This window comes from Pelecanus crispus, chromosome 2 (genome assembly GCF_030463565.1).
Source record: "Pelecanus crispus isolate bPelCri1 chromosome 2, bPelCri1.pri, whole genome shotgun sequence".
Lineage (NCBI taxonomy): Eukaryota > Metazoa > Chordata > Aves > Pelecaniformes > Pelecanidae > Pelecanus > Pelecanus crispus.
This window is the reverse complement of record NC_134644.1, coordinates 120,388,031-120,399,838: the sequence shown is the minus strand read 5'-3', so window position 1 is coordinate 120,399,838 and position 11,808 is coordinate 120,388,031. Positions and strand designations below refer to the sequence as shown.

Below are 11,808 nucleotides of genomic sequence, written 5' to 3'. Positions count from 1 at the left end.
CCTGGCAGCTACTCATATCCAGACACTTCAGACACAGATCCCAGGTATGAAGGCTCATTCTGACAGGTCTTTCTACATATTCATTACTCACATTTTAGTCTTTGATTGCTCTTTTATTCATACATTTTTAATCATTTCAATTTTGGGTAAGCCAAAAAATTATTTTAGAATAGGTCATTAAAATAAACATAAATCATTGAGTTAATATTGTATCAAATTTTGAAGGAAAAATTAGGAAATTGTTGTTATAGAATATTATTCATTTAATTGTTGGATAACAATACAACCTCTAATATAGATAAAGATTCCCCTCCCTGCTCTTATCAAGGCTAACTCTGCTAAATTACACATCAATTTTGCCACTGACTCCAGCAGTAGAAATATTGGACTCTAGAAACATAAGAAACAAAGACTGAAAAAAGTGGTTCAGAACAGGCACAGGTTTTGCATGGAGCACGAGGAATGACTTATTTCTGGATCACGGGTGGAAAGGTTGTCTCAGCTTCCACGGCGTAGTTGCTCTGTGACAGAAACGTGTGTGCTCAGGGCCAGGTACTGCCTGTTACGATGCAGAAGACTCATCCCAAGCGGGCGGCCTGCAGCATCCCGCCAGTGCACGAGAGAAATGCGGGAGATGTGGCAAAAACCACCGTGCTTCCCCATAAATAAAAAATACCACCGGCAGCACCAGCGACAGGGAAAGACGTGCAAGCAGTTTTCTTGACTCAGCAGCTGAGCAGAGGAGATGTTCCCCCAAGCCATGGTCTCTCCCTCAGCCCTCCTCTCTGCCCCGGCCAGGGGAGCCCCTGGGGGGCACGGCACAGCTGCTGCACCTCCCAGTCACTCAGTTAAGTTGCTTACCCTCAATAAAGTCAGAAATACGGGTAATCTCTCACTATTTTCACAAATTATGTGAGAACTGAGTATACCTGAGACCTCTGGCTGCCTGTTACACCTGCTAGCATTGGCCAAGGCAGGTAAAAATTACTCCATATTGGGATGACATACAGACAACAAACCAGCATGAGCCCTTTGCTTAGGAAACCAGGACAGATACGCAGCCTTACTTATTGCCTCAGAACCCAAGATAGACAGGTAATTAACTTGTTAAAAACAGTCTTCCAGACCTATTGGCTCCATCCATTGTTGCAACATACCACCTCCTAAGAACACATGACAGCGCAATAAAATGTACTTTTACGTTTTATTGGCTTGTTTACCAGCGCCCCCCATGCCACCACGCTGTCCTGGATATTCAAACACAACAGGGAACACGGTTTAGTTTTCTGACAGAAAATGGGAACAGCTGAGGTCTGTGGTGCTTTGTAGAATCATAGAATCATAAAATCATTTAGGTTGGAAAAGATCTCTAAGATCATTGAGTCCAACCATTAACCTAGCACTACCAAGTCCACTAAACCATGTCCCTAAGCACCACATCTACACATCTTTTAAATACCTCCAGGGATGGGGACTCCACCACTTCCCTGGGCAGCGTGGTCCAATGCTTGACAACCCTTTCAGAGAAGAAATTTTTCCTAATATCCAACCTAAACCTCCCCTGGCGCAGCTTAAGCCCATTTACTCTCGTCCTATCGCTAACTACTTGGGAGAGGAGCCCAACACCCACCTCACTACAACCTCCTTTCAGGGAGTTGTAGAGAGCGATAAGGTCTCCCCTCAGCCTCCTCTTCTCCAGGCTAAACAACCCCAGTTCCCTCAGCCGCTCCTCATAAGGCCTGTGCTCCAGACCCTTCACCAGCCTTGTTGCCCTTCTCTGGACACGCTCCAGCACCTCAATGTCCTTCTTGTAGTGAGGGGCCCAAAACTGGACACAGTATTCCAGGTGCGGCCTCACCAGCGCCGAGTACAGGGGGACAATCACCTCCCTGCTCCTGCTGGCCACACCATTCCTGATACAGGCCAGGATGCTGTTGGCCTTCTTGGCCACCTGGGCACACTGCTGGCTCATGTTCAGCCGGCTGTCGACCAACACCCCCGGGTCCTTTTCAGCCAGGCAGCTTTCCAGCCACTCCTCCCCAAGCCTGTAGCGTTGCATGGGGTTGTTGTGACCGAAGTGCAGGACCCGGCACTTGGCCTTGTTGAACCTCACACAGCTGGCCTGGGCCCATCGGTCCAGCCTGTCCAGGTCCCTCTGCAGGGCCATCCTACCCTCCAGCAGATCGACACTCCCGCCCAGCTTGGTGCTGCCTGCAGACTTACTGAGACAACGGTATCTCCCATTAAAAAGAGGCCCTTGGAAAGGCGGCACCGGCAGTTGGGCCGGGGGGGGAGAGGGGAGGATACAACCCCCCCGCGGGGCGGGGCGGGGCGAGGAGGTAAGGCCCCGCCCCTCCCCGCCCGACCCCGCCCCGCCCCTCGCGCAGGAAACTCCCGCCGTTGCCTTACAAGGGCAGACGCGGCGCTGCCCCCGCCCCCCGCCCCTGGAATGCGGTGACTGCACCGCGCCGTACCAACGCTCCGCTCCGCCGGGGGGGGGGGGGGATGACGGGCGGGACAGAAACCGATCCCGGGACCTTGACCTCATCCTCCCGAGGAGGGGAGAGACCCCTGAAAGGAAGCGCGAAGGGCGCAACCACCACCGGGACGCTGCCTTGCGCGCTTTGTGCGGCCGAAGCGACGAGCCTCGTCGCCATAATCCCCCCCCCCGCCTCTCCGCGCGGATGGTCTCGCCCACGCCTTCCTGCCTCTGTGCCGGCGGGGCGGCGGCCGCTCGCTCTCCGGAAGTGCCTTTGCCGCTCTCCGCCGCCGCCGCTCCCCGCCGCGCTCGGACGAGGACCCTCTCCCGCAGCCGCCAGGTGAGGCCGGGCCGGCGCTAACGCTGAGGGGGGGACCTCAGCGACCGCCCGCGGGCTCCGGAGCCGGGGGGGAGGTGAGGGGTGCGGCGAGACGGGGCCGCCTGAGCAGCGGCGCCCGGGGGTCGCTTGCGGGCTCAGCCGCCTCAGGGGCGGCCCCCCTCGGCCCTCGCCTCGCCGCTGTCGGGTCGGGCCGGGCTGGGGCTGGGGCCGGGGGCCGTGCGTGGCGCGGGCCCCGCGGCTCTCCTTCAGCGGGGAGCCGCCCTGCGCGGCCGGGGCGGGAGGGGGACGCAGACCGGGTCGGTGGTGGCCCGCGGCCCGCCCTGCGAGCCGGGCGGTGGGCCGTCACCGCGGGCACAGCCCGCCCGTCGGAAGGGCTCAGCTGCCTTCCGGCCGCACCGAGGCTCTCCAGCCGTTTCCTCGCCATTGGTAGAGCCGGGGGAGGGCTAGGCTGACAGCTCCCGCCGTTGGGAGAGGTTTGAGATAGCAGGAGAGGTGGTGGGTCCGTCCTTTCCGGCTTACGTGTTGAAATAATTACGGCCGCAACAAAGCTGTTGGGGACAGTTCGTGGTGGTTTCCACTCTCTAACTTGCCGACAGAGGCCTTGTTGAGTCACAAAAAACTAGATTCTGAGGCAAGTTTGACTCCTGTACAAGGGTTTGGGAAGACTTATTAAGGAGGAGTGTATTAAGTTGGCTTTCAAGACTAGATGAGATTGCATAGGCTGTTTTGGGGGGTTTGTGGTTTTTTTTTTTTTTTTTTAAGTGTAATCTGCTCTTTGTTGAGCTTTACCGCAGATCTGCTAGAATCCCTTGGTCTTCTCATCTCTTCCTGCTACTGCCCAGACTGTGATGGTGGTGGTACCTGATGCTGTAGTTGCTTACATGGACAGAACTTGGGATTTAGCTTTGAGGCTGACTTTTGAATTTGATTATTTAAGAGAAGGTGGCTATTATATCTTAGTTTAATGAAGTTCCCAAATAATTGGCAGTGTTAAAATAAAATATTAAGTACTAAATTTTATGCAGAGACTTCCCTGGGTGTGCTTTTTGTGTTTTGGTTTTGTTTGGGTTTTTTTTTTTAATTTTGAGTGATAAATGTTCACAGTAATTATAAAACCACTGTTGAAACATGAGGCTGTTCTCTAAAGCAACACTTTTGGTCACTGCCTCTAAACTTGCACCACTGTTAGTGGGTTGTAAAGTTTCATATCTTATTGTCTGGCTCAAGCTCTTTAGCTGCTTAGTTTTGTCTCCTTCTAGGATTTATCCTTTTCCAAGAGGTAAGGAGCATAAGGTGACTTTCTGTGTTTTTGTAGTTTGATATCCATTGCTATTGGTCGACTAAGCAAATGAATGTACATATACAAGCAGCACAGGGCAGCCCAGTACTGTTGCTAGCTTTCTAGTCCAGTGGGTGCAATTTACTCACTCTTTTAATACGTGAAAATCTTTTTTAAATAAAGGTTATGTTTTTGGACATATCTTATGGTAGGTCTTACAGGCAAGCTCTTACTTTAGAAGTTTCTTGAATGGTTTCCAAAACAAGGCCCAGACCATTCAGTGCATCATAATATTAAACAACAGACTAAACCTGCCTGTCATGACTTGTACTATCCAATGTGAAGTATTTCTGCTTTTTTATCTACTGCAGTTCTTGTAATTTCAGCCTATACTTACCCTATTTCAATTATAAAAGCATGATTTTTTTTTTTTTCTTCTAAATAAATGACCTGGTGGATTTATCAGGTGAAATCCTGTTTTCTTTAAAATTAGTGGGTCCGGTGCTTGACTCACATGAGGTTAGTTCTTGCTTGTTACATCATTCACTGTTGTACACACAGAGATAATACTAAGTATAAACACTTGGAAGTTTTTCATCATAAATTGATCTCCTTGGCTAACTGGATTGATGTCTTTGTTTTTCTGAATATGTTCAAATTTATCACCCTCTTTCTAGTAGACTTTTCCAGAGCTGGGTGCAGTATTTCATAGAATCATTTAGGTTGGAAAAGGTCTCTAAGTTCATTGAGTCCAACCGTTAACGTAACACTGCCAAGTCCACCACTAAACCATGTCCCTAAGCACCACATCTACACATCTTTTAAATACCTCCAGGCATGGGGACTCAACCGCTTCTTTCTGGGCAGCCTGTTCCAATGCTTAGCAACCCTTTCAGGGAGGAGGTTTTTCCTAATATCCAATCTAAACCTCCCCTGGAGCAACTTGACGCCATTTACTCTCGTCCTATCGCTAACTACATGGGAGAAGAGACCAACACCCACCTCACTACAACCTCCTTTCAGGCAGTTGTAGAGAGTGATAAGCTCTCCCCTCAGCCTCCTCTTCTCCAGGCTAAACAACCCCAGTTCCCTCAGCCGCTCCTCATAAGACCTGTGCTCCAGACCCTTCACCAGCTTCGTTGCCCTTCTTTGGACATGCTCCAGTATCTCAATATCTTTCTTGTATTGAGGGGCCCAAAACTGAACATGGTATTCAAGGTGTGGCCTCAGCAGCGCCGAGTACAGGGGAACAATCACCTCCCTGCTCCTGCTGGCCACACTATTCCTGATACAAGCCAGGATGCTGTTGGCCTTCTTGGCCACCTGGGCACACTGCTAGCTCATGTTCAGCTGGCTGTCAACCAGCACCCCCAGGTCCTTTTTTGCCAGGCAGCTTTCCAGCCACTCTTCCCCAAGCCTGTAGCGTTGCATGGGGTTGTTGTGACACAAGTGCAGGACCTGGCACTTGGCCTTGTTGAATCTCATACAGTTGGCCTCGGCCCATTGGTCCAGCCTGTCCAGATCCCTCTGTAGAGCCTTCCTACCCTCAAGCAGATCAACATTCCCACCCAGCTTAGTGTTGTCTGCAAACTTACTGAGGGTGCACTCAATCCCCTCATCCAGATCATTGATAAAGATACTAAATAGAACTGGCCCCAGTACCAAGCCCTGGGGATCACCACTTTTATGACTGGCCTCCAACTGGATTTAACTCCATTCACCACAACGTTTTGGGCCTGGTCATCCAGTGTTTTTTTACCGTTTCAGGCACAGGTGCACCAGACTTGGGCTGAAAGGCACTACAGTATTGTGAGACCTAATGTTTCACTACATGCAGGCCAGCAGGTCTCCTCAAGTGAGTGAGTCGTGCCTTCTGTATTCTGTATGGCTGCCTCCCAAGCCTGGTTGAGAGAAACTTACAAAACAGTAATGCAAGCATTTGCAAATTTTTTATCTTCTCTAGTATGATATTCTGATATGGCAATCTTCTGAACAGATTTAGAAGGAAACAGGCTCTCTTCCCACCATGTATAGCTACGGTAGCAGTAGTTTGCTTTTGTTACCTCCTCTTGATTAGGACTGAATTATACCCGAGAGAACTGCAGGTAGTGGCTTGCTGGGACCATCGCCTTGCAGCACGTGCAAAGTAAAATTTTTAGTTTAATCAGTAATTTGGAGTTTAACAGTAACTTGTATAGTGTTTTTACAGAGTTAAGAAAAAGACTGAAGATATGCACAACCCTTGACTGCAGCTTGAAAGCAAACTACCTTTATTGTCAGCTGTCTTCATAAATATCTAGATGTCAGGAGTTCATATTTATTTCTTGAAGTGTTGTTGGAGGCCAAACATCTCAGATAGCTTGTGGTTAGTGAATGCAATGAAGAGAACTTCAGTGTTGTTAAATGATGCGCAGTTGCATTTCATACTCTATTTTTAGTTCGGGACGTAATGGTTTTTTTAATACGTCAGAAGAACGTTGTATATGCACGTAGGATTTAAAAGTGTGGAATTAGCAGGGGAAATCAGTAACACTCTCTGTAGACAGACTGAGAAGGACATAACCATGGAATATCCTTTTATGATCCAGATGCTTGGTACAGCATGTCATGTATCTGATACAAAGCAAGGTAAAATGTCTTTCCTTTAATTAAAACCAAAAAAACTAACTGCTTTTTTCCTGAATATTGGAGTGATTGACCATGTAAGGGAGTTACTCTGCTTAATTTTACTCCCTTTTTTTAAGGATGAATCCAAGTTAGTGACTTCAGTCTTGCTTTTCAGGACCCTAACAGAAAATATAGTAACTTCGAGCAAACTATTTGAGAAATGATTAGAACTGTGCCATGAGTCTGATTAGAATTGCATTTCTGACCAGATAATTATTTTAAAGTTATAAAATTAATACTTAGTGTAAATTTCAAAATGTTGGCATTCTTGTGACTACAGATAAAGCTTAAATTAAGCTTAAGCTCTTTCAGGACACTTGCTGCAGGTTCTTCCTGTAAAATTCAAAATCAAGGATGGAAGGAATCTGTTTTGCATAACATTTGCTTTGGGCATAATAAGGATTATAGCAGCATGGATTGCTTGCATTAGATAAAACTGAAGCACAGAGGTGTACAAGACTTTTAGAAACAATGTTAAACAGGGTTTACCTTACTTTCATCCAATAGCAATGCTGAGGTCTTTGTGTTTGCATTTCAGGGAATGACTCAGCTTTTCGTATTTGTACCGTCAACCATAGTTGAACACTACATGTATCTTCCCAGCTAAAAAGAAGCAGTTAACTTGAAAGCCTTGCTTCTACCCTGATTATATTAGCGTTATAACATGTAAACTACCACATTTATTTCTTCATTTGATAGCTCAAGGGAAACAATGAAAGTAGTATATTTGTGATACGTGAAACTATATAAGGATTTTATGAGAATATATAAATGTTTTAAAAGGTTGAAAATTTAAAAGAAACAATCATCAGATTTTTTAGAACTATTATGTCAATTCATTTTAAAAAGAGTATGCCTTCATTTGCATATGTATTGTGTAATAGTTCCACTGTGTAAGAGAATAGCAGTGTAGTGCTTTTGGACCACGTTAGTGCCCTTTTTCTAACACACAATCCTTTAGCTGACTTTGAAAGCGCTCTAGTAGGAGTTCTTTGGCAGATCTCTCCCCCAGCCCCATCCAACGATCTTCACAAAAACATTAGGCTCTTATCAGGGTCGTTCGGTGTCCCGAGACCTGCTGGTCTTCTAACAGCAGCTATTCTAACAAAATGCTATGCAGAGCCTAAAATACTCCCCCCCCACAATGTTAGTTTAGCATACTGCTTGATTTATTTAACCACTGCATACTGTGCTAGGTTAGCAGCCCACATGCTTCTACATGGTAGGCCAACAGTGCCTCCTAAACTGCTAAGTATGTAGTCATCTTAATTTGTGGAAGATGCAGAGAGAGTATTGAATCAGCAATACAAGCGCTATGTGAGTTTAATTTCAAGAACTATGATTTGATTTGTTTTTTAATGTAGCCTGCTGTTGTCTTACAGTGCCAGTCCCTGAATCCTGAAAGACATTACGCTTAATCGCAAGTGAAGTCCAAATGAAAGAAAATAGAGAAGGAGATATTAAATTAAATCGATACTTTGGGGTATTTGCTTATAACATGTACTTTTATCTTCTTTTATCCATCTCTCCCCCAAGGACTTGTAATCTGATTTAATAAGACTGAATCTTGGATATGTTTCTGTCTCCATAGAACCAACAGCCAACATGTCTAGCAAAAGGGCAAAGACGAAGACCACCAAGAAGCGCCCTCAGCGTGCCACTTCCAATGTATTTGCAATGTTTGATCAGTCGCAGATTCAAGAATTCAAGGAGGCCTTCAACATGATCGACCAGAACAGGGATGGCTTCATTGACAAAGAGGACTTGCACGATATGCTCGCCTCCCTTGGTAACGTCGCTTTTCTCTTTATGGTTGCCAAGCAAATTTGTGCTAATTAAAATATTGTGTATTACGTGTGTTGCGCTATTCAGATGACTTTTAGTTTGAGAGCTAAACCAAATATGCCTGCCTTTATTTGTAGGAAAGAATCCAACGGATGAATACCTAGATGCCATGATGAATGAGGCTCCAGGCCCCATAAACTTCACAATGTTCCTCACAATGTTTGGTGAGAAGTTAAATGGCACCGATCCGGAAGATGTAATCAGGAATGCTTTTGCTTGCTTTGATGAAGAAGCAACAGGTATGTGGGTAAAATAACAGTTTATGTGTATTATTTCTACTTTTGTAACAATAAATACTTGTATTCATAGAAGTGGTGATGAATTTTTTTAACTCTGAAAATTCTGGTTTCTGCAAACTTAAAATCATGCCATGTATCCTCAGTAGCTGAAATTACCTTTTCAAACACTACAAAACTTCAAATCCCAAACTTCTGGCACTTGGGTTCTATAGTTCAAGACAGGAGAAAGGAAAAAAAGATGTTGATTGGGAACGAGGGTCTTAAATTTTTCCTAACTTAAAATTCAGCTTTGGGGCAACTTTTGTAAGGGGAATTCTTGTCTTCAAAGCTGTTGTGCTTTTATGAAGAACTTGTTTTCTCTCAGCAACTTGTATCCACTTTCCCTCTGTTAAGCTGCACGCAAGGGAGAATAGAAGTAATACAAGAAAAACCGTGTGTGACTGACAAGAGTGCTGATAGAAGGAATCACAAGTCACTTATGGCTGCTTGTTTAATAAACAATGCCAAAAATGTATTCTTTGCAACCAGTCTAGTAAATCTGAGTTTTGTCACTGATTTAAGCTAATTTAAAATCTTTGAATATTTCAAACTTCCCTGCATTTCATGTACTTGTTGAACATTGGTAGTATTTTTTTTAGTGGTTTTCATTAGGAATGTTCAAGACAAAGGGATCCCCTTTGTGTAAAATATACAGTTGTTAGAAGGCTCTCAGTACTACCAGGACTATAGCCCTGCTGTTGGGAAGAACATCCAGTATGCATACTGACAAATTTTTATATTCTTTGAAACAATACAGGCAAATCGTCAAATGTCCTTTACTTGAAGTAGTGAGACCATGTAAATTAATGAAGAGGCTTGACTTGATTGAATGCTTGTAATTATTTGGCAATTGTAGTAATAGGCTTTAGTGCCTTTGTTTTCATTTGGCAACAAAGACTGTAGGTCTCTTTTAATTGAAACAAAGAATTCAAAGAAAGAATTTACCATCCATGTATTGGCAGACAAATGTAAAAACTTCTTTTTTCTTATGTCCTCTTACATCGTGTTCTAGGGTTCATCCAGGAAGACTACCTGCGAGAGCTGCTGACGACAATGGGAGACAGGTTCACAGATGAAGAGGTAGATGAGCTGTACAGAGAGGCACCCATCGACAAAAAGGGGAATTTCAACTACATTGAATTCACGCGCATCCTGAAACACGGAGCAAAAGACAAGGATGACTGAGCAAATCCATGGATACCTGCAGATTCTCTCTTACATTTATTTTTGAGGGTTTCTTCATGATAGAACTTGTTGCATGCATTTAGCTTTACAGCTTTTGCCTTTCTCAATGTATTTATCTATTCCAGGCCGTTTAGGCACATTTGCACCAGTGTAATCAGACTGGAAGTGGGGGAAATATTGTGAGGAAAAGGATATGGGGACAAAGGCCAAGACTTGATAGTTCAGGAAGATAATCTCAGTAACTGTGGTTTAGCTGGATTTTTACATTTTTTTGTAATAAATGCCATTTTGAAATAAAGATTGCTATATAGATAAAATATGTCCAGTTCTTTTGTGAAGATTGACACTTCTATTATGCATTTACAAATGCAGGTGTGTTAATTGTATTTTACTTGCAGCTGCAAATCAAGCTGGAAAACTCATTTTGATAGTGCTTTGTGCAGTGTCACACAGTTCTGAAATGCTCCTAGGAGTATGTGCTGGTGTCTTTAAAAACACAGCTGTACAAATCTCTTATCTCAGGGTTTTGAAGTGGCATCTGACTGGTGTAAGTACTTAGCCAAAGAAAGGGTTAGGGAAGACTATTACAATTGCCTAATGGCCAGCAGAGAATGTTCATGATTCTTAAGCACATATCATGCCCAGCTCTTATTTCCTTTTAATATTGATAGGGTTTTTTTAGCAATATTTTCATGTCAAATGTTTGCTAAGTTTTTATGATGGCAATAAGTGGGAATTAGGCATATTTTTTCCCTTCTGCTGAGGGAAGCTTGTGCAGGGGAATCTGTCTCTGAGCTACAGTGTCTGTGCTGGCACTAATTAACAGCAATACATGGCCAGAAAACCTACTGAAAGCTTTATTGCTCTGCAGCTTTTAATTTGCATGTGACAATGTGAACAAAGTAGTTCTGAGAATTAACTTGGTAAAACCCTATACAGGCTATAGTCCTTCTTGCTTTCCTCAGCTACATTGGTGATGGCTTTTAAGCAAGTGAGACTCATTCATTCAAAAACAGGTGTGCTGATGCTGTTGTCTCAAATACCAAGAAAAGAGGAAGGTTGTTCTCTTAGTTCTCGGCATGACCATGTCCTTCCATGTGTCTCATTCTCTTTGCTACTGCAAGCTGAAAAGCATAAGGGGAATTTATCTTACCTATGTATTTATCAATTAAAGTGGTGACCTCTTATCCAGAAACCATGCCCTGAGCTATGTCACATGACTTAAAGACCCCAAGGAATTGGAATTTTACTTCAGCTAAAGGGCTTGGAAAAGCTGGGACAGCATACGCTATAAGGAGGGCTTGTCTCGTGTCCCCTGTGGTAGCATGAAGGCTTGGTGGTTACTTAACCTTGCTTGTGTTCCCAATGTATGGCAGTTCTTGAAGATTTTCTGGCTTTAGCTTTATAAATAAGTTAACTTGACAAAGTATACTCAGGCATACATTGATTTTTTTGTTTTTTTTTTTTAATTCCTGGGTGGTTTATTCTACTTCTGGGCTTACATAAAATGAGTTTTCAGCCATTTTGTGTTTTATCTGCTAACTGGAACTCAATTTTTCTTTTTCACCTACCCAGGCTATGTTCTTTGCTGTATTACAGACTGCCACACCTGCTCCTTTTCTCAAAAGTTTGTTTTTAAACTATCTCAGTGCTCTTCAGTATGGTTGCCGAGGTATTTTTCCATGGGATGCCTGCAAGGTTCTAGCAACAGCTGATTTTTTTTGGAAGGATAGTT

At 44.4% G+C, this 11,808-nt stretch overlaps 1 protein-coding gene across 2 annotated transcripts; it reads left to right on the top strand.

The window, feature by feature from the left end:
• Positions 1 to 2,787: 2,787 nt before the first annotated feature.
• LOC104026412 (myosin regulatory light chain 2, smooth muscle minor isoform) lies at positions 2,788 to 10,384 on the top strand. Of its 2 annotated transcripts, none has more exons than XM_075704782.1 (4): positions 2,788 to 2,819; positions 8,357 to 8,554; positions 8,688 to 8,849; positions 9,901 to 10,384. In XM_075704782.1, exons 2-4 carry the CDS (start codon positions 8,371 to 8,373, stop codon positions 10,071 to 10,073), a joined length of 519 nt encoding a protein of 172 aa, XP_075560897.1. In that variant the 5' UTR covers positions 2,788 to 2,819; positions 8,357 to 8,370; the 3' UTR covers positions 10,074 to 10,384. The 2 variants fall into 2 exon arrangements, with proteins under 2 accessions (XP_075560897.1, XP_009481025.2); XM_009482750.2 differs by lacking the exon at positions 2,788 to 2,819 and adding an exon at positions 6,582 to 6,726.
• Positions 10,385 to 11,808: the final 1,424 nt, after the last annotated feature.

Coding starts and splice junctions, on each gene's coding strand:
- LOC104026412 (XM_009482750.2), top strand. CDS start 6,582: ATGCACGTAGGATTTAAAAGTGTGGAATTAGCAGGGGAAATCAGTAAC. Junction 6,727..8,356: donor TGTATCTGATACAAAGCAAG/GTAAAATGTCTT, acceptor CTGTCTCCATAG/AACCAACAGCCAACATGTCT. Junction 8,555..8,687: donor CGATATGCTCGCCTCCCTTG/GTAACGTCGCTT, acceptor CTTTATTTGTAG/GAAAGAATCCAACGGATGAA.